General features: G+C 56.0%; 1 protein-coding gene across 1 annotated transcript in view; it reads right to left on the bottom strand.

Annotated features, from left to right (window-relative positions):
- The window catches only part of SDC3 (syndecan 3), a 38,988-nt gene that overhangs the window by 6,033 nt on the left and 6,016 nt on the right, over nucleotides 1–26,939 (bottom strand). The window contains exons 3-4 of the mRNA XM_022575022.2: nucleotides 3,447–3,564; nucleotides 1,190–1,803 (exon numbers count right to left, since the gene is read on the bottom strand). Coding sequence (XP_022430730.2) covers nucleotides 1,190–1,803; nucleotides 3,447–3,564 — 732 coding nt within the window. The remainder of the gene's footprint in view (nucleotides 1–1,189; nucleotides 1,804–3,446; nucleotides 3,565–26,939) is intronic.

Genomic DNA, 26,939 nt, shown 5'->3' with positions numbered 1-26,939 from the left:
CCTGGCCAAGCATCTGTGAAACACCAGGTTGTCCCGACTGCTCAGAGGAGCAAAAAGCAGGGCCTGCGTCCTGCTGGGGCTGGCTGGGGAGTCGGAGGGCCTGACGATGACCCGAAGGCAGCTCCATAGCCTGAGGGCCCTCCTCTGCGAGAGACGGAGGCAAAGGGCTTTAATACCCCAACCAATGTCCCTACACGCCCTCCTTGCCCAACACACCCAGCAGGGACCAGGCTACTTCTGCCACTTCCTTGATCCCACCCATCCCGGCATTCCTTACATCTTCATCCTCTTCCCTTCAACCTCCCCATCCATAATACCCCGAACACACACACACACACACACACACACACACACACACACACACACCCCTGAGGAGCTCTGGAGCTGACTGACAGGTTCAAATCCTCAGTCTGCCATTGCTGCCTGTGAAGCCTTGGAAAGGGGCCTCACCTTTAAGGGAGGATGACGGCAGTGCCACCCCGTGGGGTGAGTGTGAGGGGGAGAGGAGATGGCACAGGTAACGTGTTCAGCGCTGAGCCTGCCACCCAGGCAGCACTCCACAAACGTAAGCTGCAGTATTCCTCTCACACAGCCCCACTCTTAATCCCCCTCAGATGGATAATAACAACGATGACGATAACAAAAGTGAAACTTTTAGCTTACTTAGTATTGCCAGGCACCGTTCTAAGCACTTTGGATATGTTGGGAAACTTAATTCTCACAACCCTATGATTTGCATTCTATGATTTTCTCCTTTTCACAGACAAGGAAACAAAGGTATAAAAAGGATCAGTGACTTCCTGAAGGCACATGGCAGTGGAAGAATTCCAACCCAGGCTGCAAGGCTCCTGAGTTTGTGCTTTTAATCAGAACACACAGGCCCCTGGCCCCTCCCCACATCAACACTCCCATTCACCCAGCTCCTTCCCCATTGATGTCTTGTCCTAACATCTAAAGACCCAGGCCTGGTCCCTCTTCCATCCCCATCCATCTCAATCTCTTTCCTCGTCCTGTAACTCACCCCCAGCCTTGGCCCTCCGGCCTCATGCCTATCTTACCCTCCCCATCCCTGTCTGGCTCATCTTCAGAACCTCCTAGATCTCACCCCTGCCCAGCTCCGTCCTCCCTCCCCCAGGCCCTGACCCACCCTCCTCTGCTCTGATTCCCTGTCCTCTCCCCACCCACTCACCTGAGCCACCTCCGTGGGTCCAGGGGCAGTGGTCCCCAGGGGCAGGGTGCTCTTCTCAGGGATGTCAGGCTCCTGGGTGGTAGCTGGCCTGGGAAGGGTCCTTGGTCTGGAGGTAGCTGTGTTGACCAGCCTGGGTGTTGGGGCCTCTGTGTCCAAGACAGCCACTGTGGTGGGAGGTGAGGGTACCGCTGGGGTGGTGGCCCGGGCTGTGGCTGCTGTGGTCAGTGGAAGAGGCAGAAGCCTCCGTATGCCGGTGGTCCTTACGATAGAGGTGGTGGCCGTGGAAGGAGGTGCTGCAGGGATGCTGGGGGCGGCGGTGACCACTGTGGCGGGCACTGTGGCCACAGCTGGGGTCCCTGTGGTTGTGGCAGCAGTGGTTGCCGTAGGAGTGGAGATGGTGGTGGCTCTCTGGCTGGGCTCTTCTGGGACCTCTGTCACCAATGGGGGGCTGGTGGCTGGCCCTGGGGTGGGGCGCTCAGAGGGGAGCTCTTCAAACGGGGTGCCCACAGGCTGGATGTCCATGGTGGGCAGCACCACGGGTGTGGTGGACACTGCCAGGGCCACATCTGGGCTGAACCGCATGGCTGTCTCGATGCCCGACTCCTGCTCGAAGTCTGGAGGGTGAGGGGGAGAGGAGAGAGCTAGGGAGCTGGGTGATTTGAGGGGCATGAGGATCCCAGGTAAGCAATGGCCATCGAGATGGGGGGCTCCCAACCCTCACACTTTGCATAATTTTCCCAGGACAAGATGAGGGAAAGGAGGAAGGCACAATGTAGCCAACGGTTACCAGTTGGCTGATAGCCAGTGAATGTTCCCCAACTCTTCTCTGCCTAGCCAAAAATTCTAAGGGACCACGTCTTCCAGGAAGTCTTCCCTGACTATTCCAGCCCACCCAGCCTGGAGCTTCCAGCAGGTTGAATCCAGGCAGTGGCAACTCAGGACCTACTGGCTGCAAATCTTGCTGGAGGTTACAGGGAGGAGGGGAAGAGGGGAGTGGCATTCTGGGAAGAGTCAGACATGGGTACAACCTACATGAACACATGGTGGGTAAACTAAGGCTCCGTCGGAGGCAGAGGCAGAGAGCAAGAGGGAGAACAAGCCTCTCCCACAGGGGATGCTTGAGCACTCCGGACTCCAAGCCAGGACAAGTGAAGGGAGGGCCTCGGGAGAAAATGAGGGGACAGAGAGAGAGAGAGAAAGAGAGGGAGAGAGAGAGAGAGAGAGAGAGAGAGAGAGAGAGAGAGAGAGAGGCCCGGGGGCCTGAACTAGGCAGAGGAGGGGTGGGGAGGAGGTTTGGCAGTAGAAATGTGACCCATCGGGATGGATTTCATGAAGATTAACTCACAAGAGGCTTACAGGAGTGGGCTAAAGTGGGAAGACTAGAGGCAAGGAGCTGTAGGTGGCCAGTTCCAAAGCGCACAGACCCCCTACCATCCGTTAGGCTCGTCCTGCCCCCTCAGGGGGCCCGATCTCAACACACACCCCTTTTTACTACCATTTTTAGAGCTCCTTCTCTGTGCCAGACCCTGATGTCTTAAACTGAAGCCTTCCAGAGGCTCTGAGAAGGCATATTTATCACCATTCACAGATAAAAATAGATCGAAAGAGGGAAAACGGCCAAAGGTGGCAGAGCTATTTACTAGCGAAAGTGGGATTCGAACGCAGTGTGCCTCCCTGATCTCACGCTACTCTACTGGCCTTTCTGGACGGGGCCCCGGAACTGGGTTGTCCCAGGCACCACAGGAGGCACCTGCCATTTTCCTTCACTGCCCTAACCCTGCCCTTGGCCACCGCTGATTGGACAGAAGGGGGCCACCTGGCCTAAGCTGAGCCAATCAAATGGTCTCTGCTGGGGATCGGCCACTGCAACTGAAAAGGGGCTACTGAGTTCCTCCAAGTAGTCACAACAGTACTGAAAACTGCGTTACTAAGGGGCGTCTGTGTTCCCTGTCAGAGGCCAGAGGTCTGCAGGGGACCCAAGCAGTGCACAGAGAGATGCAGAGACAGAAGCAGTGGGGAGCTGGGCATGCTAGGCTCTGAGGCCTCAAGGCCCTGGTTCCAGCCCAGGAAGAGTGGCCTGCCCTTCCTGTGCTTGAGGTCCATGAGCTCCCCCTGCCTGACCTCCCCCTCCCCTACCCCACCATTTAACTGAGCCTGCGAGGGTTCCTCTTCCTTGCCATCACAGCCTCGGATGGGGCGCTGGAGGCAGACTGGCATTGCTGACACAACATGCAGGGAAAGGGAAGGGGGTACTTACAGCCCGAGCCCGAGCCGGAGTAGAGGTCATCCAGCTCATCATCGGGGAAGGAGTCATCGTCCCCAGAGCCCTCGAGGTCCACGGGCCTCTCGAAGTTCTCACTGCGCCAGCGCTGAGCCTGGGGAGGGCAGAGTCGGGCACAGGGCTCAGCACCTGAGGCCAGCAGCCTGGACATGCCCAGAGGAACCACAGACACCCTCATGGGCCAAGTGACAATGGAGGGACAGCACCAGATGTGGCCTCCACAGGGGTAAACAGAGAGCCGAGGCAAGCCGGATTACCACTTCCTGCCTTGTTGGGTTGCTGTGAGCGTGCAGCACGCTAATATGTGCCGAGTGCACCTCAAAGCAGCAGGTTCTCAGCCCAGTTAGCATCACCCTCGGTGTGGCCAGCACCATCTGACCCCTTCCACCGCGGAGAGGAGGGAGGCCCCATTGCCCCAGGTCACCAGAGAGCACGTGAATGATAAGATTCGGACTCCGCTAGGGACCCAAAGTCTCACACCACAAAATCCCAAAGATAGGGCAATTAGTCCCATTGGATAGACATGGGTGTTGCGGAGGTTTGGGGCTCTGGGAGGGAAGTACCTTGGATAAGTGGGGGAGGGAGAGAAGGGAGTGGGCTCCAACCCTGGGTCCTCCCCAAACCAAAGTCAGCCCCCCTCTCTACACTCCCCCCAAAGTATCTCAATGCCGAGAGTCAGCTCAGGGCACGGATGCCACTTTCACTTCTGCCAAGGGTCTCCTGAGAGTCTGCAGGCGTGAGAGGGGCTTCTCCCAGGGTCCTGCTCTCCAGACCCAAGACTCCCCCCAAAATCAGAACCTGGGAAGGCCACGTGCTGTGGCTCCTGGGCCTGGACCATCCCTCCCCACTGCAACCCCGGGCTGAGAGCCAGCACTAAGGGCATCCAAGACAGGAGCGAAAACCCCCAACCACACTTTTGACCGTGGATCCAGACTGAGCCCAGCCACAGTCCCTGCCCCCTGAGAGCTTAGAGACAAAGATGACCTGGTGCTCAGATCTAAAGGATTAGCACTTGGATCTTAAGTAACTGAAATAGAGAGAGAAAGGCATCTCAAGCAGAGATAACAGGATAAGCAAAAGTTCCGAGGTGGGGAAGCACAGCCTGTGCCACCAGAGCTGGGACTGACAGCCTCACCCAGGGTCCCTCAGAACCCCTGCAATCACTGGATTCCTACCACCGGGCCCCTGTCTGTTCCTGGAACATGGTCTCTCCCGCCTCTTTCACTCATGCTGTTCCCTCCAAGAGAACACCCTACCTTCCCATCCCCTTATTCTCCAACTTCCCACCAGCTAACTCCGCTCCCCGTTGCTTCTTCTGAGAAGCCCTCCTGCTTTGATCTTTCAGAGCACCCTGTGCTTCTGAATTCACAACTACCACTACTTGTGAGCGGTGCTGGCTTTGGGTATATACTTCTTCTGTGACTGCTCCCACCCCCACTAAACTACACCTCGATGGAGGCAGGACCGCGTCAGACACACAGTAGGTATCAGGAAGTATCTGTTAGGGAACAGGTTTGGAGTTGGGGGATGTAATTCCCGGGACAGGGGTGGGGCAGGGACAGGCTGGAGTTGAGTTTGGGGAAGCCCCATCCATCACAGGCTCTCAGTGCTCGGCTGCTGACTTTTATCTTGGAAACTGGTCATGTTTTATCCTGACTGCACATCAGAATATTGTGAAAACAGAACTTGGCGGTTCAGCAGGTGTGAGGTGGAGTCTGAATATCACTACTGTTTGACTGACATGGGGAGCCATAGAAGGTGTGCGAGCAGGAGAGGGGCTGGACTGGCACTGTGATCTCTGCTCAGACTCTCACACTCCCACCCCTGACAGGCCCCCTTCTGGAGTTCCTATGGAGCTAGAGAGAGGATCCCAATCCTGGCTTCCGGCCCCGAGCCTCGACCACCTGCTCCAAAGCCCTACACAGGCCACGCAGGGCAGGAGGCCAGGGCAGGGAGCCAGGAGATTCCCCCCCACCATACCCGTTACCACACACACGCACACACAGTCTCAAAATAATGAATTAATCAGTATTTACTTGCTACCAGTGAGTCATGGAGTGGAACAATTAGAGTAATTGCTCTGTGACTAATTGCTGGGTCTTCCTCCGTTTTAGACATTTCAGGAGCTCAGAACAGCTACCATCCAACCTTCCCCAGCTCCCATCTCTGCTCCCACTTCCCAAAAGAACAAAGCCCCAGGACCTGAGGTGAGGGGGCTAGAAGCTCCCACACTACCAGCCTCTACCACCTGGGCCAGCTAAGCTGGGGTCCCTTGGAGACTTTCTGCTCCATTCTTAGGCAAGTAGCCTGAAGCCAGAGACAGGCAGCAGGATGGGGACTGAGCAGGGACGGGGCTCAGACTGCCTCTCCTGAGCAGGTCCATCTTCACTGTCTCTCCATCCTTCCAGGCAGCCCAGGGAAGGCTGGAAGCCCTTTAGCTGGGAGGAGGGGTTCTAAGAAGTCTGTGGTCCCAGGGGAACCCCAAAGTGGGGTAAATGTGGGGGCCAAAACAGGGTGTCCTCATGATTCCACAGTGACCAGCACCACACACCAGCCCCTAACACCCTGCAAAGCCACACAGGCCCTTGAAATGACACACCCAGAGACATAGAAAGAACACATACAGACACACCCTGACACACACTCACCTAAAGGCAGAGAGAGGCACCGCGTGTTGGCGTGCCTTTGGGTGCAAACAGGCACATGCATGGGGGCGGGCACTAGATAGGGGCACACACTGTGCAGCTCTGAGGCTCAGAGACAAGTATGGAACCTCCTGTGAACCCATCAGCCTCCACTCAGGTAGCTCTCACCTAGATACTATTCATCCCTAGCTCAGTAGCCATCGGCATGACAACCGTTACCATGACAACCATCTCCTCCATGCTAAGGACCAGGAGCTCCAGATCCCCACAGAGATGGGGGGGGGGGGACAGGAAAGGGAGAGATCATGGAAGAACAGAGAGAATGATGGGGGTGGGGGGAGACACTGGATGGAGACAGAGATGCAAGGACAGAGGGAAGCCAGGGGGTCAGAGGGGCGGTGTGGGGGGACAGGGAGGAGGGAGTGGAGGGAGGACTGGGTGTGCGAGAGAAAGGGAAGGCAAGAGTGGGAGGCTGAGGGAGAGAATTCTCTCACATCTTAATTTAGCCTCACGCTCATCAGACAAAGCTGGGGAAGGGGCCACCTCAGTGATTTTCCAAACCTACATCCAAGAGAACATTCTTTCCAAATAATAAGCAGCCCCCAGATGGGGTAGAAGGGGTGATGGCCAACAACAACCCAGTCACCCCTGAGCTCACCCTGGGAAACTTAACACCGGGACACCTGAGACCTGGCGGGTGGGGGTGGGGTGCATGATGCCATCTTGCCCAGCCCCCTCCCCGAGTCAACTAAGTGCCAGTTGTACCCCTCCCTGGGGGACCAGGGCTCACGGGGCCCTCCCAGGAACACTACAGGGGTGCTGGAAGCTGCAGCTACTAGGGCTACAGAGAGGAGAGAGGAGACAGGAGAGAGATGGGGGGTGGGGAACTGAGCCTGGGAGGCAGCAGGGAAAGCCTCAGAAGTCACAAATGCCAGAGGAGGACGGTGAAAACAGCCTCTGACCCCCAAACGACCTCTCTATTTGCATAATTCCATGCATAATTAGCATAATTATCCATGCCATTCCCTTAAAGGAGAACTGAACTCAAATGCCGGCCTCCCCCTGACCCTCGACTGTGCCCCCTCCAGGTAAACCACACACCCTCCCATGCCTGATAAGCACATCTGCGCACACGCACCAGCACAGACGCATACACAGTCATGATCCACATTTACTGACCCTAACCTGTGTACCCACAACTCACAGACAACAGCCTGGTGCGCACCGCCGCGGGCTCACCCGTTTACCGCCTCTAGATGAACACTCACACAGCTGCACCCCCTCCTCACCTGACGCACCCCACACAACGTCCGCGGGTTGTGGTGCACACCAACCCTCCCCACGTCCAAGCATGCCCCCTGAGTCACATATCACAGCCCACATTCCCCATGGCAGCGACACCCTCGGACTCTGACAAAAACCTCACGACCTGTAAACAATCTTTTCTCACCCTCACATCCCCACACGCCCCACACAGCCCACTGCAGAGGCCCCCGCACCTTCTGCTTTCTGCCACCACCAGTCCCGGCCGCGACACCCAGCCGGAGGCTCCCCCAGCAGTGGGTAAAGGTCTGAGCTCCCCCGGGGAGCTACTGAGGGTCCTCAGGGGGTTCCAGAGGCCTCTGCCCACCACTACAGAGGCCCTGTCCCAGGTCAGGCGCTGGAAGAACTCTACCTGCGCCACCGCCTTCAACCATCACAGCCTCCCAGGATTTTATTATCCCCACTTCACAGATGCAGGCACTGAGGCTGGGGTTTAGAGCTGAGACATGAGCACGGGTCCTTAGCCCCTGGAACCCTTGCCCCGAACACTCCAGGGTAGCCCCCAATCTGCTGCTCATCTGGGGTTCCTACACCTGTGACCCACAGCCCCTGGACAATCTCAGCTCAAAACTACCACCCCTCCACCCCCGCACACCATACACACGCCCTCACACGGCAAACACCCCAAATGCTCCCAAATACCCACTCCTGTTCCCCACATGCTCCACCCATGTGTCCCTGAAAAAGCACCCACTGCACCATACATATACCCCATCTCAATCACCCACCAACAGGCCCCTAACACCTGCATCCCACTCCCCTCCACACATGCACACCATGTACGCACACCATGCACACTTTCCCTCTGGGGTATGTACAAGCACACCTACAATGCCGGGGTGAGACACGGCACCTTTCCCAATGGACTGGCACACCCCCTGCCATTTTTCCTCACTGCCCCCTTGCCACCATCCTACCTTGAGCTGACCCACAGCCTTGACCCAAAGAAGTACCTCAGGCTCTCTGACCTGATGGGATCACCAGTGACCAGAGCTGCCTGTCACTCACCCGCCCCACCCCTACCTGATCCTCTCCATAGTTTTAGAACTGCTGGGATGGGTGGGTAACTTCCACTGCCATCCCTCTCCAGTGGGGTTGGGTGGGGGGGACATGTTCAGGTAGAAAGGCAGGGCATCTCCCTCCTCCGGCTCCCTCCTCCGGCCCCCAGCCTCCTTCCAAGCCCTCCTTGGAGACCAGAAGTCTGGGGTCTTTCATGCCCAGCTCCCTCCACCTGCCCCTGCCCCCATCATGAGCCTTCCCAGAGAAACAAGATAACACAGAGGTTAAAGCCAGAATAAATCAGCTCCTTCCCTCACTACCCATCGGACATCAGGCAAGCCACTGAGTCTCCTGGCACCTCAGTTTTCTCATCTGTAAAATGGGGATGCTAATAACAGTATGTGACTCACAGGGGTGCCGTGGGGATCAAATAAGATCATGCAGGTAACGGGCTGAGCACAGAACCCAACACCGCGAGCTGAATAAATAAATGTAGCTGTGATTATTGTTAGGTACATGTTAATATTTCCGTTATGAATTCTGAAGATTTTATCTCATTTAAGCCTCACCAGCCTCCCGAGGGGAGGAGAACCAGGATGATTACACGCATGCCGCAGATGAGGCTATTCGTGCCCAGAGAGCCTGAGTGGCACTGCCAAAGCCACAAAGCAGGGGAGAATGCAGAGGAAGAAAACAGGAGAGGCTGGATGCGGGGAGAGGAAGGGCGAGCTACAGAAACAGGCACGGACACACAAATTAGGTCAGCTGTAGGTGGGCCAGGAGCCCAGCACCCTGTGCAGTGCTAATCATGCTGCAAAAACTAAGAATAAAATCAAGTATAATTAATTCTGCCCGAGCTTCCTTCCCCGCATTAGCCAGTCTCAGGCTCCACTCTCCTGGTGACTGGAGGCGATGTGAGCAGGGGTTGGGAGCCCAGCTTCAGGTTCAAGTCTTGGGTTCAAGTCCAGCTCTGCTTACTTGCTGGGTGACTCTGGGCAAGCTAATCAACCTCTCTGAGCTTCTATTTGGTTAAATAATGATATACTCTTCATGGAGCTGTCGTGAGAATCAAGTAAGATGATGCACCAAAAGCACTCCTGCTGCCCAGCACAGAGCTGGCACTCAGTAACCATTTGGTGGTCTTACCGTGGTACATTTTCTCACCTTCAGGCCTGAGTGATGACTGAGTTCAGTTCTCCCTTCTTACAGATGTAGAAATTGAGGCTCAGAGAGGGGGATAAAAGGGGCAGGTGGTGGGGAATTAGCCTGCCAAGCAGCACTCAGAGAGGTAAAGTGATTTGTCCAACGACACACAGTGGCTTAACACTAGCTCCCAGAAGCAGGGTGCTCTCAGCAGAGCCCTCTGGATCCCCACAGGCTCCATCCCCACCAGCCCCCATCCCCAAAAGGCCCTCAGTCCTGTGAGAACTCAGTGCCCCTCACGCTCACCAGCTCCAACCCGGAGACCCAGAGCGTCACCACAGGAATGTGGGCCGGGGCCAGGCTCTGGGCAGCAGGACAGCCAGGGGGCTACACAATGGAGAGCCTGGACCGGGAAGGGGGACGCTTCAGTCTCCACCCCCTACCCATCCACAGCTGCCCTGGCTGGGAACCTAGCCCCCACCACATTCACTGGCTGCCGGAGGGGTGAGGGGCACGAAGGCTGCATCGGCCACGAAGGGGCCACGGAGCCCAAGTCCCAGAGAGCAGAGGGGTCTGGAGGAGAAGCAGGGGGAGGAAGGGCTGAGGAGGCCCACTTGACAGAACCCCCCACCCAAAACAATCAGCAAAGCCCAGACACACACACTGTCACCCACTCACCCTCCCACCACCCTTCTTCCAAATACCCACCCCCAGACCGCCCACAAGGGCAACTGAGAGGGCAGGAGACACCCCTCTGGGTCCATCCCACCTCAGCCAACTGCTCTGCAAAAGACCTCCCGACAGCAGAGCCCTCCCTACCCCACACCCGTACTCCATCAGCTCCAGCCCACCACCCCCATCCCCTTCGCCACTACCCACCCCTGTTCTTCCACTATCCTCTCCGGAACGCCCTTCCCCATGGTGGCACTGCTCTCACCAACACTGGACCAGAGAGCTAGCAGCATCCTGGCTCAGGAGGCCGCAGCCTCCCAGACCCAGACACGCCCCCTCCCCCTTTCTCTGCACTTCCGTTGCCCCATTGGGAAATGAACCCGTTGTCAGCTTGGTGCTCTAAGTGCCTTTCTGATTTGGACACTCTGGGTGTCCAAGAATTCAGCCCTCAGGTCAAAGAGAGCCAGGGCAGTGTTATTTATAAGAGAGAAAAAGGGGAAATAACCTACATTCCCAATATCAGACGACTAGTTAAATAACTTAGGGCACAACCACGACATGGAATATTATGCAGCTATCAAGAACTGTGTTTTCACAAATCCACACTAAGTCATTAAAAGGCATAAATGCGTAACGAAAGGCTTTTTTTTTTTTTTTTTTTTTTACTTGTTTCAAAGAATATGCAAGGACAGGGGAAAATGTACACTCTGGCTGTCAAGAGGCAATGCAGCACAGCTGTTGATAGGATCATACAAACAGTTCTGTCTCTCAATACCTGGGTGACCTTGGGCAGGTACTTAACTCTCTCGGCCTGGTTTTCCTGGTAAACAAAGATAACAATAGCCACCTCGTGGGGTTCACTGTAGGAGACTCCGGGTGCCCACACGTTAAGGAACTGCTCCATAAATGTTGGCTATTAATACTATTATCATTAAATTTAAAAATAGGTTATAAAAAAATACGTAGAACTTGATCCTGTTTTAATGAACTCAGTACCAAAGTGTATTTCTAAACACTGAATTCTAAGACTAAAGGTTCCCAGAGGCTCTCTCTGGGCGGTGGGATTACAGGTAGTTTTTCATTTTTTACTCGGGACCTGTTTGTGTTTTCCAAACTTTCTACAATAAACTCAAGCGTACTTTGTTATGAGAGCTAGCACGCTCTTTCTGAGTCCCCATGCCCGCAGTGCCCTGCTCTCTGAAACTCCTTGGCCCCTTCCTTCTGCTGAGACCCCACTGGGGCTGGTCGTGAGTTATGAGCAAACAGAGGAACGAGCAGGAAGGAAGTGAACACAAAAGCCTCCAAGGGAGCTGGCAGGCCCAGTGGCCCGGAGCTCCGTAGCTGCACCTCACTGCAGACTGGCTGGCTTAGCAGAGTCCGGTTCCCTCCCCCGGCATTCACCGGCTGGCCGCCTCGGTTGGCTTACAGCGCCCAGACACCTCGCCCACGGGCCACCCGCCAGCTTCTTCCATCAGCCTAGCTCCCGGCCCACCAGCCCCGCCGGCCCCAGCCAGGGTGCAGGCTGGCCACCCTACAGCTGCTCACCCTTGTCACCTATACCTGGACAGAGGATGGCAGTGCAACCCTGGGAACACCAGCCCTCTCCTCAACTCAGGGCTGGGGCATTCCCCGCCCCCCCACACCCCCACTGTCACTGCTCCATCCATCCCAGCCACCTGCCCTCTAGCATCACCTTCTCAGCCACCCTGACTCACACTGCTCATTTATTCCTGTCCCCAAGGCTGTGTCTGAGAGCAGGACCACCCACTGAGGCCCCCAGCTGCCCAGCTCCCATGCTCCTCCCACACTGAATCCTTTATGGATTCCTTCCAGGCCTTGCACGTGCTGTTCCTGCTTCCTGAACACCCTTCCACATCTCTGCCTGACCAGCACCTACTCCACCAGAAAGTCAGTACAAGCAATATCTATTAAGCACCTACTGTGTACCAGGCACTACTCTAGACACCCGGTGACCCACAGTCAACAAGACACGGATGTGCTCAGGAAGCTCAAACATTGCTTCCCCTGTGAGGCTGCCGCACGCCAACCACCTGCCTGTTCTGAAGTCCCTTCGTGGGGACTCTGCCTCCACTGTGTTGTCATTTACTGGGGAAGGAGGGGCCACCAACCATCTCCCATCACTCCAGTGGGCCCCTTCTACCAGATTCTCATGGAATGCACTTGGCCACCCTGGGAAGCAGGTACTACTGTCCCCATCTACAGATGAGGAGACTGAGGAGGCTGTTAAACCACCAGTGGGGACACAGCAGGATGTTTTTTTGTAGAAGGCCTGGGGCCGTTATTCCCTGACCATGAACAACCGTTACAGCTCCCACAGAGGAGCACTCACTGTGTGCACATGGCCCCATTTCTCTTCACAAACGTCTTACTGGTGAGAGATTATTGTCCCCATTTCACAGATGGGCAAACCAAAGTTCAGAGAGGTGAAGCAACTGGCCCAAAGTCACACAGCAATGGAGCCAGATTTGAACCCCTGGATTAGCTGAACCCTAAGGACCCTGCTCTGCACACTGTAGCACACACCCAGTCCTCACCAGTCTCCTCCACCAGGAATTTCCTCAAGGGGGGTGGCTGGCAGCTTCAGAGTCTACACACCACCACCCCACCCTCCCCAACACCCTGCACAGAGACAGACAGAAGAGATGGACTGTCTGGGAATGAGAAGAAATGGAAGACAAGCCCTGTTCCCACGACAGGTGGCCCGGTTCCACTAAGCAGCCCCACCCACCACCCCATGACTCACCAGCAGGTGCCCCTGGGATTGAGTCTCCAGGCTCTGCAACCATCCCTGCCAACAGACTCGGCAAGGGCCCACGTTTCCCAGAACAACCCAGTGTGGGGTTAGATGTTCTGGTCCTGGCTTCCAGAGAGCCCTGGTCAAGTTCCTTCACCTCACTGGGCCTCAGTTTACCCACCTATGAAATGGGAATGATGATTCCCAACACACCAAGACACCATCTGTGACATGATGAGCAGCTATTAGGCAATTAGTAAGTGCTGGGGCGTGACTTGGTGTCCCTACTCAAAGCTCACCTCCTCAGAGAGGCCCTCCCTGACCACCAAATGCATCCACGTGACCTCCCCACACACCCCATCACTGTCAACACCAGGCTTACTCCTCATAGCTCACCACTGCCTGAAATTAGCTTGTTTACTTACTTCCTTGTCTAATGCCTATCTCCCCCTCCAACAGCTCCTGGTGGCAGTGAGTGGGACACAGTTGGCCTCCATTAATATTTGTTCAGTGAATACCGTGAACGGGATCACCCTTACAGACCCACATTACCTACTTTCTAATCACTATGTGAACCTGGGCAGGACCCTGTCCTCTGGCCTCAGTCTCCCCATCCAAAGTTCTCTCTGGTCCCTCCAAAATCCAACCAGGGCTCCAACTGCCCTGGGAGGAGGGACGAGAGGCTGAGACTGATCCCAGCAGTTTTTTCATAAAACAACTATGCAAGTTATGTACAAAAACATGCAAGACAGCAGGTTCCCAGCAGAGCCTACAGTTCTGGCCACTTTACAACCAGGCCTGGGCTGGAAGGACAGTAGCATTTACTGAGCACCTACTTAACGCCAGGGCCCTTACTGATAGGACCAGGTGAGATGGGCCTCCTTACTTCATAGTCTCAGGCCAGGCAACTTGCTGGAGGTTACAGAGAACTCAGCTGGTGAGTCAAGATGGAGTTAAGGGTAGCAAGGCATTACCAGGGGGGGACTGGTAATGGGGAAGGGCCTGGGAGAGCAGAGAGAGACCCAATGCTGTGTGTCTGGTTCTCATCCCACAGGATAGGACCTAAGGAAAGGCAAGCTCAAAGGGCACAGGACACCTCTGCCAGGTCTTAGGGGCCACCTGAAGCCAGGGGCAGAGGCCCCAGAGACCTCACCGGCCCTGGGGTTCTGTTGGGCCTCCAGGAAACCAGACAGACCCTGCTGAGTCAGCCCGAGGCAGGCCCAGTCCTTCTAGCTGTGCTGGGACACCACACAGTTCTTCCGTCCTCCCCAAAGCCTCCCCAGGCACATGCTAGGCACACACCCTGAGAACACACAACACACACACACATGAAATGTGCCCATCTGTGTGTGACTGTATCCAGGCCCAGCCTCCTGAGGAGTCCGGCTGTGGTCTCCCTCATCCTCCCGTTTGCTAGGTTATTTATAACCAGCACAAACTCACAAACAGTGGAGATACAGCTCCTCACCCCAGGCCTATTCTGCTGGCTTCTGAGCTGCTCCATTTCGAGGGACAGAACAAGCCAAACTCAGCATGAGTCATGGGGGCCTCCAGGGCCACCACCACCATCACCTAGATGGGAAACTGAGGCATAGAGCAAGGAGTCAGAAAACAAACTGGAGGAGGCCCCTGAGGCTTGCCTAGGGTCACATTCACCTCCAAGGCCACCTCCAGCCCCAGATAACACTCTCTGAGATATAGGGGCAGACGGATGCCCCAGCCCTCACCCTCATGTCCTACATCCTGGGAGACAGGTGGGACCTCACAGTAAGCAGGAGCTCTGAAGCCAGATTGCCTGGGTCCAAATCCCAGCACTGGCCCTCAGCGGCTGTGTGACCCTGGGCAAGAAAGTCCACCTCTCTGAGCCTCATTTTCTTCTCCTATGAAATGAACATAATAATAGTACCAACCTCAAAGGGTTGGGAGGATTAAATGAGATTATCCAAACAGGATCTCAGCCCAAAGCCTAGCTACCTCTTGGCTGAGCGACCTTGGGGCAAGCAAACGGGACAACAGTACAGCCCAGAAGGTCATGAGAACTGAAGCAAAGGTTCTGACACAGAGAAGGTGGTCAAAACGCACAGACTCCTTTCTCTCTTCCTCTGCTCTCATGGGGTCCCGTGATTCCCTGATCACCCTCAGCTTCTCCCCTTGATAATCTTTATCTCCTGTCACTAAGTGCATGGAGGTTTTTACAGCTATGGTGCCACTGAATCTTCTAAACAACTCCTTAATAGATAAATTCTCTCCCCAATTTTGCAGTGAGCACCCTGCCTTGTCAAATACAGGTGTTCTATAAATACCTGAGGGATGAATGGATGCAAGAATGAATGTGATAAGAAAGTCAGAAAATAACAAGTAGTGGAGAGAATGTGGAGAAGTTGGAAACCTCATGCACCACTGGTAGGAATGGAAAATGGTTCAGCCACCCTGGATAACAGTCTGGCAGTTCCTCAAAAGGTTAAACATAGAGTCATATGGTCCAATAATTCTACTCCTAGGGTATATACATCCAAGGGAAGTGAAAACATATGTCCACATATTAAAAAAAAATGCAACATTATTCATAACAGCCAAAAAGCAGAAATAACCCAAATATCTATCAACTGATAGATGGATAAATAAAAGGTGGTGTGTCCATACAATGGAATATATTTAAACAAAATAGAAATGAGGTCTTGATACATGCTACCACATGGATGAACCTTGAAAATATTATGCTGAGTGAAAGCAGCCAGTCACAAAAGACCACATCCTATTTGATTCCAGTAATATGAAATGTCCAAGATAGGCAAACCCATAGAGACAGAAAGTAGATTAGTGACTCCTAGGGCTGAGTGATTGGGAAGAAAAGAGGAGTGACCCTTTTCTAACCCTAACAGGTATAGGGTTTCCTTTGGGGGTGATAAAAATGAGTCATATTGGTGATGGTTGCACAGCTGTAAAAATACTAAAAACCATTTAATTACATGCTTTAAATGGGTGGATTGTGGGGTATCTGAGTTAAATCTCGATAAAGCTGTTGTTTAGAAAAAAAGAAAAGAATGAATGTGTGATTGAGGATCAGAGAGGGTGAGGTACTTGCCCAAGGTCACACAGCAGAACCTGGACTCAAATGCTCGGATGGGAGAGGAGGTGACCTCTCTCTGAGTAACCCCTAACCAAGCCCCAGGTGAAGCCTCCCCAGCCCCCACCTCCGAAGGGCAAACACTGACTCTGCAGACCACAGGTGGGAGAGGCCAGTGCGGCAACTGCTTCCCCTGTGCTTGCCAAAGGCTACTTTGTCAGGTGGGACCAATGGAAGCAGCAGGCTTTGCCCAGCGGGACCCAAGAGAAGGGAGGCAACTCCAAACTCAGGCTGGCTGCCATCTGCACCGCTAGACCCCAGTGTCCCCAGCTCCAGCCACCAGTGGTTCCAGGATGTTCCCACTCAGACCCTCTGTCCATGTGGCTGGCCCCTGGCCGCCCTCAGCAAGAGACATGAGGATACGTCCCTGCCAGGGAAGGGGTCAGGAGGATGGCAAGGCCCTAGCGGTGAGGCGCATCTGAGTGTGAAGTCAAGTCTGCCTGCCCCTCCCCCCGTGGCTGTCTAGGGCAGCCTTGAGAACAGACACCTCACCGGGCCCAGCCCCTCACCCTGCCCTGCCTCCACTTGGCTCTAGCACCAGCCTCCACCCAGCCCAGCTGGCAGCCGCTGAGCCCCAGGCTGGTTTCCACTCCCTGCTCTCTGTGCAGAGGCCCGTCTGTCCTGAGGGCTGGGCTGAGGCACGAGCTGCCAGGCCTCTGACAAGTGTTTGGTGTCCCCCAAACCTCTACCAGGCTGAACCCAGGTTTGAAGCCTGCACCGCCTTAGTTCTCTGCTCCACTCCACAACCTCAGCAAGCTTCGCCACCCCCGCCCCCCAAATCTGGTCACTATGAGGGGAAGCGGTCTCCCCGCAGCTCAGACTGCAGGGCAGGAGCCCCAACGAACCCCGAAGAGGGAGGAAGCCAAGAACACCACGAGGACCCCCCCAGCCCTCAGTCCCAGCTATGGGTGGAGGGAACCAGAGAAAACCCTGGCGCCCCATGTCCTCTCCCCGACACCCTCACCAGCCTCCTGCAGGTCCAGCGCATCCTTGTGTCCAGCCAGTCCATCCTCAGCCCCCTGCCATAGGTTCTACCCTCCACACCGAGCTCAGATGGAGTCCAAACGCCCCCAGGGCTTTAGGGACACTGAGTGCCCGGCCCCCATGTGCCCTGAAGTCGAGGGATGAGACACACCCTTCCCTCCTCATACGTCACTTGAACATGACTCCCTGACCAAAAACTCCTTCAACTGACCCATCACCTGACCCTCTGCAGGCAGGGTCAGAGGCCCTGGTCCTGGGATCCCGCCATCAGAGCCCCAATCACACCAGCTTGGCCTCCCTCCCCACAGGGGGGCTGCACCACAGCCAGCCCCATACCAGAGCAGGATGCCAGGGACATCCAGATGAATGAGCCCAAGTGGTCCAGCCCCAGAACTAGAGCGCAGACAGTGTTTGTGGGAAAAGGGCCTGGCCTGGAAAAGCCGGGCTCGAAGATGGACATGCGGCAAAGGGCTATTCCTGGGACCCAGCTTGTTCCCCAAACCCCAGGACAAGGACAGTGTGGTGGTTGCCACCTTTGCAGTGATAGAGGCCTCTCATGACCCCTGCCCCCACTACAAACACTACTGGTCACCAGCCCTGGACAACATGCTGGACTCTGAGCCAAGTAAACCCAAATTCTTGAAACTACCCCACAGTGCAGTGGTTACCATCCGGCTCCCAGAGGACACGGGCGAGCTGCCCAAGGCCGCCCAACTGACGAGCAGGGGTCAAAGACGGAGCCCCAGCGGGGCTGCTGCCCAAACATCATCATCCCAGCCACCCCTTAGAGACTCACACACATGCATCCAAGGAGGGGAGGCCGGGTTGGGAGGACTCAGCCCGCGCAACCTCGGCACACCTCTACGGCACCCTGGGTAGCGGGCACAGCCTTGCCTCCCACAGCGTGCTGGGGACAGTCTCACCTCTGAGCTGAGGCCCACGCTGACCCGCCACGCCGCATGACCTGACAGCTTTTCTCAACAGAAGCACTGCAGACCCCTGGGCGGGACAGTTCTCCAGGCCCTGCAGCATTTAGCAGCCGTGACCTCCACCCCGGGAAATGCCAGCAGCACCCCCATTACGGTGACAACAAAAAGTATCCCCGTGCATTTCCAAATGCCCCAGGCGCTGATACCTTCAATGCCCAGCTCAGGCCCCACTTCCTCCCGGAAGCTTCCCCATCCCACCCTTGTCTCAGTGACCACCCCCCTCCCTGCTCAGGACCCCAAATTCAGCATCTCCTGGTTGGGCCTCATTTTCCCACTTAGTCCAGCAACCCTCTGACCATTAACAGTGTTCCCAGAGATCAGAATCCCTGGAACGCCTCATACTGAGGATTCTGACTCAGGGTCCACAGCAGGCAGGTAGTTAAATGAAGGGACTGCCTCCCCTGGCCTCTCTGACCCAGCTGTCACTTCCCTTGGGGACACACAGCCACACCCCTCTCCCTCCTCCCCAGCTTGTCTGTACCAGGGTTTGGTAAATCACACATAAACAAATCTCCGAAAGAACCCAAGTTCTGAGCTTGCAGCATCCCTGGAGGTCATGCAGAAGACAAGCTCTGAGGCCCTCTGCACCCCACCCCCGAGCCCCACCTTAATCATCTCTAAGGAGGCCAGATGAGCAGCTGCCCCTTTGACCTGCGCTCCCTGGACTCTGGGATTAAGTGCTGGGATTAAGGATGGACACACTCCTGGTCGCTTAGAGCTCCAGCAACATGCATGTGTGCATGTGTGTGTGTGTACATGCAGCCATGCAGGTGCACACATGTGAGCACACTGAGGGGCATTTCTGGGCACACGTACAGGTACACTCGTATGTGTATACCTTCGGGTTGTCTTAGGTGGGCTCAGATGCCTGTGCGGGCCTGGGTGTGTTGGTGTGAGTACAAGGGCTGCATCTCTGCGAGTGGTCCGTGTGCACCTGGTAGAGTGTGTGTCCCTGTCTCTGGGTGCCTGTGTGTGTTCAGGTATGTTTGTGGGTCTGTGTCTCCACGCGTGTGCACAGGACAGGTGTGGGCTCAGGTCTACCTGTTCTTTCACACAAATGGGTCTGCACGTGCACGTATTTCTATCTGTGCATCAACCCCCCCACCCCGAGACAGGAGAGCGTCTCCCAACTTCATGCACTATTCTCCCAGGAGCTGTTAGTACTGTGGCCACCCCAGGTTGTTGGCAGCAAGCCCCCTAGAGCTGAGAAAGTGGAGAGACAGCAACTTGGGGGCTCCTGACTCCCCTGGCCTCACACCTGAGTCACTAAAATAGCTGGTGGCAAAGGAACAGGCCACAGATGTCCCTCCCTTCCCAGACCCCAGGGCCCCCATGCATCAGCCCAGACACACAGTAACACACCACAACACACGCATGCGCCCATAAACCCAGCCCCTCGCCCGAACCTAAACAGAAACATGGCCTTAGCTCCGCACGGATAAAGGATCACCCCGGGTGCCACCACAGACTGACTTGCAGACGGTCCCCGGAACTCAGAGCCGGAACCGCCTCTTCTGGAGCTGAGATTGTCCCAAACCAGCCTCCTGGCTCCCCTGCCTCACGGGAGAACAGGATTCACCCATCCAGGGCTCAGCTCCCAGGGGCCACCCAGGGACCTGCCCTGGGGGAGCTGTTCTGCCTCTCAGTGCTGGGGACCCTGAACATCCAAGCTCCGTCTTTGGGCTTGGCGTCCTCATCTGAACAGCGAGGTGAGGGGCTGACTTCCTGTGGCCCTTTGCCCTTGAAACTACACTTCTGGAGGGGCGGATGAAGGGAATGGGGGTTTCCAGGCCCAGAGGGCAAGGAGTAGAGTCGTCCCTCTAGCCCTGACCATAAACACCCCCTCAGCCCTCAAGACCCCTGTCCCCCAGGGGACTCTTCGGTTCCGGGCCCCTGAGTCGCAGCCGGGACCCGAGAGGTTCCCATCAGCCCTGAGGAGTGAGTGCGGCAGAGGCCTCGGGGGAACCAGAGAAGGAGAGGGAGAGAGAAAAGGATGGGAGGGAAGGGGAGGAACAGCGGGCCGCAGAGGAGGAGGTGTGCAGGAGGATGGCCGGTGGAGGGAGATGGAGGGCAGAGGGGGAAGATTTCTCATAACCAAGCCTGAACCTCCCGTAAGGAGGCAGGAAGTGCCCTCTTGCCGCAGTGCTCCCCGCTGCCAGCCTCCACTCTCCTCTTCTCCAAGCTCGGGGATCACAGGAGGAGGGGGCTGGGGAGAAAGGAGGAGATGGGACAACAGGGGAGAACCAGAAGTGAAATAGACTGAGAAGGTTCTAAAACATGAAGAAGGAACAATGTAGCAATGTCTGAATTGGGGAAATGAAACAAAGTAATATGTGTGAAGCTGACCAGGGAGATGATATAATGGGGGGAGTAGCTGCTGCAACAATGTATCCAGGTGAGGGCTCCAAGGAGGTAAGGATGTAACCCTGTGGGGAGCCAGACACTATGAAGCAAGTAACAGAATTGGGGCTTAGCAAAGAATCCTACAGCTTGTAGAAGAAGAGCAGTGCCTGGGAATCTAGAACAGGGAGACAGGAGAGAAGGGTCTGAAAAAGGGCTCACTGTACCTGGGAGCTGGGAGAAGAGGCTGGTAAATGATTCCCAGAGGAGGGGACATGTGTGCTGGGTTTTGGAGGATGAGCAGGAGTTTGCTGGAGAAGAACAGTCCACAGAGAGTGAACACCATGTGGCAGACATGAAAGCAAGAGAAACAATGTTGTGCACTATACCCAGCGAATAGCCAGGAGTCTTGGGTGGTAGAAGGCGGTCAAAGGGATGAGGCTGGAGAAGCACACTGAGTGCACTGAAGGGAATCAATTCGGTATAGAGTCTTGGGCATGAGGGCAGCTGGTTGGGTCAGGAAAGGCTTCCTGGGAGAGGTCAGTGGGAGTTGGGCCTGCAGTCTAGGCAGAAAGAGACAAGTAAAGAGAAGAAACATGGTACAGGGGATGGTGCCCTGCCTAGGAGTCAGGAGACATAGTTCTTAGTCCCAGCTCAGCCACCAACTTGCTGTGTTACTTTGGGGAAGCCATTGTACCTCGCTGAGCCTCGATTTCCCCATGGGCAAAACAAAAAGGCTGAACTAACAGCTCTCAGAAGACCTCACTATGACTCGAGAGCATTCCTTCGGCCTCGGTTTCCCCTTCAGGACAATGACAAGTTGGACAACAGTGTTTCCAAAGGCCTTCCAGCTGAAATCATCTTCAGTCCTCTGATCTTTCCCCAGCCTGGGCTGGCCTCAGCCCATGGCCCAACCTGAACAGAAAACATGCAGCAAAGAAGCCCCATGTGGAAGCCAAGAGTCCCAGTCCCAGCTCGGGGCTCCCCCAGAGCGGCCACACAGGCTCACCCAGCAAGACCTGACTGGCCTTAAATTCATCCTCTCGGGGCACCACACTTTACAGTTTGCAGCACACGTGGTAGCATGGAGCAGAGCTTGTGCATCAGATAGTACTCTGAGGCTAGGCTGTTTGGGTTCAAATCCTAGTAAGTGTGCCACTTACTAGCTCTGTGACCTGGGACATGTTTCTTAACCTCTCTGTGCCTCAATTCCCTTTTCTGTAAAACCAAGGTAATAATGGTAGCTCCTTCATAAGGTTGTAAAGATTAAGTGAGCTTTAACTTTTTTTTTTTTTTTTGCGGTACGCGGGCCTCTCACTGTTGTGGCCTCTCCCGTTGCGGAGCACAGGCTCCAGACGCACAGGCTCGGCGGCCACGGCTCATGGGCCCAGCCGCTCCGCGGCATGTGGGATCTTCCCGGACCGGGGCACGAACCCGTGTCCCCTGCATCGGCAGGCGGACTCTCAACCACTGCGCCACCAGGGAAGCCCTTAAGTGAGCTTTTCTACATAAGACATTTGGCAGAGTAACTTGCACATGGCAGGCACTCAACAGGCATAATTCAATATTAACATCACCACATCCATGCTCTTGCTGTCATCCCATGCCAGCCCCTCAGCGTGGGGCTGCACCCATTTTACAGACCAACACCCTCTAACCTTGAGGATGGAACCCAATGCCTTGGTTTGGACTCAAAGCCCACCTTGTGAGCCGCTGGTTCTCCCATGCTGAGGCCCTCTGGCGCTCAATTGTTCAGCCCCAAAACACCCTGTGGCACAGGGCCAGGCACCCAGGAGGTGACCAGTGAATGTCTATTAAATGTAAGAAGCAATACACTCTCATTAGAAACAGCACCGCCTACAGCAATGGCTCTTCCACCCCAAAGGGAGGTATGTTCCCATCTCCACACATGTCTCTCCCCGAGCTGGGACTTACTACCTTTAACCACACTTCGGTTCCCTAATATACCATGACTTTTCCCACCTCTGAGCCTTTGTCCACCTTGATCCCTCTGCCTATCAATGTGCTGCCATCCTTCAAGGCCTGGAACAAAGGACACCTCCTCCATGGAGCCCTCCCTGATTCGCCAGAGCCAAAACCAACTTCTCTTTCCCCTGACTCACTTCCTCAGCCCCTCATCTAACTGGGAGCTTCCTGAGGTCAGGGAGCAGGCTGAGCCCCCTCAGTGTCCCTAGTGCTCAGCACAGGCCAGACACAGAGAGGACAGCAGTAAACAGTGCCTACAGTGACTGGCAGGTCAGCAGCAGAACAGGGACAAGAACCTAGGCACTGGACTCCCTGCCCAGTTGCTCCTCTCTGCCCAGGAAACCAGACTCACAGCCCAGCCTCCAATTGGCCTGGATCATGTCCCAGACGCTGGGAAGGAACGTGGTGCTCAGCGCGATGGGCAAGGAAAGGGCCCCTCCTACCCTGGCCCAGGAGGAACCATAGACAGGCCACTTGAAGGAAGCAGGCCTCCTATCCTCCCCCCAACCGAGCAGGTCTGCCCTCCCTTCCCAACTGGGCTACCCCAGGTCAGGCCCTGCCCTCTCTGGCCTCTGGTCTTTCTGTTAGTTCCTCAAATGTGAGGACTGGAAAGGCCCCTGGGTCACCCAATCCCATCTCCCCACTTTGCAGATGTGGAAGTAGAGGCTGGGGGGCAGGGGGGGTAGCTGCCCATGGTCACACGACAAGCCACCTCTCAGATTCACCTCTGAGACCTAACAACCTTAGGGAAAATATAATCATTAAAATAAGTAAAATAAAAGTAACTATTCAGGGCTTCCCTGGTGGCACAGTGGTTGAGAGTCCGCCTGCCGATGCAGGGGACGCGGGTTCGTGCCCCGGTCCAGGAGGATCCCACGTGCCGCGGAGCGGCTGGGCCCGTGAGCCATGGCCGCTGCGCCTGCGCGTCCGGAGCCTGTGCTCCGCAACGGGAGAGGCCACAACAGTGAGAGGCCCGCGTACCGCAAAAAAAAAAAAAAAAAAAAGTAACTATTCAGGAGCAGCTTCCTTTTAACTAGCTGCCAACTCATTAACTAGGTGCACCTCCCCCCAACACTGCTCCTAACCCCAGCCTAGTGAAGGAGGCATTATTGGCCCATTTGACAGAGGAGGAGAGTAAGGCTGAGTCAAGGAGTCGCTTGCCCGGGTTCACGATGCTTCTGTGGCAGAGCTGGGATTCGAACCTGTCTGGGGGAGGGAGGCAGGGCCTCCTCCCTGCTTCTCTTCAATGCCTGCCCTCACAGCACAACACGCCTGCCACAAACCCACCAAGCAAGGCTCACCGACAAGATGCAGGACACACGCAAGATACACCTGCACACCCACAGCCCCCAGCACAGGGCCAGGTGGAGAGCAGGTGCTCGATCAATGTCCGCAGAATGAACAAACTAGTCCATCAAAAGACAGGCCCGGGGCTTCCCTGGTGGCGCAGTGGTTGAGAGTCCGCCTGCCGATGCAGGGGACACGGGTTCGTGCCCCGGTCCGGGAAGATCCCACATGCCGCGGAGCGGCTGGGCCCGTGAGCCATGGCCGCTGAGCCTGCGCGTCCGGAGCCTGTGCTCCGCAACGGGAGAGGCCACAACAGTGAGAGGCCCGCGTACCGCAAAAAAAAAAAAAAAAAAAAAAGACAGGCCCGGTGCCCGAGCCCACGCAGCCCTGAGCCTCCTTGGCCTGCCCGATGCCCCCAAACAACATGGCATCTCAGGAAGCAGACTCCAGCTGCTTGCTAACTGCCTCACCTGGGGCACACTGCTTAACCTCTTGGGCCTCTGTGTCGCCATCTGTAAAATGGGGTAACAATACCTACCTCATAGGGTTGTGGTAAGAACTGAGATAAAGCATGTTAAGCACCTGGAACTGTGCCCGGTACGCAGCGCGCACTCTCTAAGGACCGGCCACTATCACTGTCACCATCACCATCATGCCTGGCTCCCTGACAAGGGAGCAACTTCAGGGCAGGAGCCAGGTAGAATTCAGCTGCAGACACCCTCACCCCACCCTCAATGGCAGCCTAGCCGTGAGGAGGTGGCAGGAAACATGTGGTAGGTGAGCGAAGGGCTGAGACAGACATGGGCACCCACCCCGGCTGTGGGCCCTGGAGAGAGTGTCAGTATATGGGTGCTGCCAGGTACCCCGAGAAGCAAGAATATCCTTCCCCTGCTCCCACTGTAACAGCCCCCCCACCTCTCCAGGAGCTTTGCCTGCTCAGTCCCCACACAGCCCCCCAAATCCCACCCCAGGAAGGGAAGACAGGCCTAATGAGCCACCCACAGTGCCCTGCTGCCCGCAATCGAATTGGCAATCAGCTTGCTGCAATTAGATTTCCCAGATCCTGCTCGTGATTGATTCTAAATTACCCTTATTAAAGTCTGGGCCGGTGAGCAGGGCTTGGGGGGGTGGGGGCAGGACAGGTGGGGCCTGGCTGGCAGCTCAGGAGGTGCAGAGTTCTAGGAGGGCTTGGGCTAAGGCTGATCCCAGAGTGAAGCAAGCCCATGGCCCAGAAGCGGGGTATAGGCCCTAACTAGCATCATCCCCCACCCCACACCCGCTCCTCAGATTCCTCCCCAGCCCCCCAAGCCCCCGCCACTCATCGCTCATCCCAGAAGGCCCCAGCCCTGAAGGGGTGTGACAACACGGTCAGCGACAGCGCAGCCAGAACCCTGAGTAGTTGAAACGCAACTGAACGCCCAGCTCCACCAGTGCCCAGCCGTGTGAGCTCTGACAGGTGGCTTGACATCTCCAAGCCTCACCAGCGTCAGAAGGCTCAATGAGACCACCTGCCCAGTCCTCGGCCAAGGCCCCAGGCCATCTCTGGGCTTCGGGACTCCCATCTGTGAGACAGCAGGCTACAGGCTGCAGGGCTGCGGGGCTGATGGTCTCTTTAGGGCTCTCTCACCCCTGAGGTCCTATGCAAACAACAACAGTCACCTACTCTGGGCCAGGACCTGTGTGATGAATGGAACACAGCCGAGGTACTCCCCAGCTGGGAGGAAAATGGGAAGAGCCCAGCCCAGTGTCACCATGTCCATGGCTATATCTCAAACAGCAAGGTCTCTCTGGGTTCCAGGACTGGAAGGGCGGGCCTGAAGAGTCATCAAGTCCCATCTTCTGCCTCCAGACTTACCCACAGGCTGCCAACAGCTCCAAAGAAACGAATTCCGCATGAACTCAGTACCACGAGGCACTGGAAAGTGCTTCCTCTAATCTGGCCCAAATCCTGCCTGCTGCAATTGGGAGTCCAGGCCCACGTTCTCCCTCTTGGGGTAGCCCGGCGGGGATTCTGCTTTGGGTCATCCACGATCGTTCAAACTTGGTTCCCAAATTCTCCACCCCCAAAAAGCAATTCCTCGGTGAGATCAAGAAAGGGACAGGAAAAGAGCAGAACCAAAGCAGGTATACGGAAGAGATCGCTGTTTGTAGGAGCAGAGCCCACTGCTCACCAGGCACTTTATTATTTTGTGTTGTTCATTCTCAAGGAACTCTGAGGCAGAGGTATTCTTAGCTCATTTTAAAGAGGCAACTGAGGCTCAGAGAGGTTAAGTGAACTTGCCAAGATCACACAGCCAGAAACTGGCAGAACCAGGACTTCAACCCTGGTCCAATTGGCTCTCAAGCTGCACCCTCAGGTTTGGCGACCCCAAAACAGACATAGCACCAAGGGCCAGGTGGGGACCCAGGGGTGGGAAGAAGGCAGACCTCAGCCAGCTGGGGCACGCAGAACCCTCTCCACCTGGTATGAAAGGCCAGCACAGGCATTCCCTGCCCTCCACCCTCAGCAGCCAGGTAGGGAAGGGGCCAGATCACTTGTCAGGGGCCACCCTCACCCCATCCCCCCGCTGGGCCCTCAGCCATTGCCGCTCAGACTCCCCCTGTAATCACGGCTTCCTGTTTGGCGCTGAGACTGGGCCTGGTCAGTGGGGGAGGGGAGCAGACACCCCTCTGGCCAGGGCCTGCTCTGGAGGGAGGGGGGCCGGAAGTGAGGCCTACCCGGCCTCCTGGAATCTTGGGAGGCTGGGAGCCAAGGCAAGGGGAGGGGGTGTCAGCCAACAAATATTTACCAGGCGCTGGCCTGATGTTCCCAGGATGTGGTGGAACATTAGGGGGGACAGCAAGACAAGCCAGGTGGTCTGGGACCAGCACAGACCCTGCTCGCTGCTTCAGGGGGCAGTTGGGGGGTGAGCAAGGGGCTGGACCCTGGGGCAGCCTCGGGCTCCAGTCACCCTGCCCCCCACCCCGGACACAAAATCACAGGGCTCCAAGCAGCTGGGCTGGAGCCCAGAGCCACAGGGCCTCTGTCCCACACAGAAGTGGTGGCCGCACCTTGGCGCTCAGACCGCAGGCCCACCCCATACGGCCCCCTGGTGCCTCTGAAGCCACGGGCACACACCTTGGACCCAGCAGGACTCTGCCAGCCTCACTGTCACCCCAACTCACCTCCAAAGTAGACAACACAAAGCCCCAGCCTGGGCTCCAAAGTTCACAGTTCTG

Source organism: Delphinapterus leucas, chromosome 1 (genome assembly GCF_059928025.1).
Source record: "Delphinapterus leucas isolate spDelLeu-1000000601 "Yukka" chromosome 1, BTC_Dleu_Yukka2, whole genome shotgun sequence".
Classification (NCBI taxonomy): Eukaryota; Metazoa; Chordata; class Mammalia; order Artiodactyla; family Monodontidae; genus Delphinapterus; species Delphinapterus leucas.
Note: the sequence above shows the minus strand (reverse complement) of the source record. Positions and strands in the feature narration are given on the sequence as shown.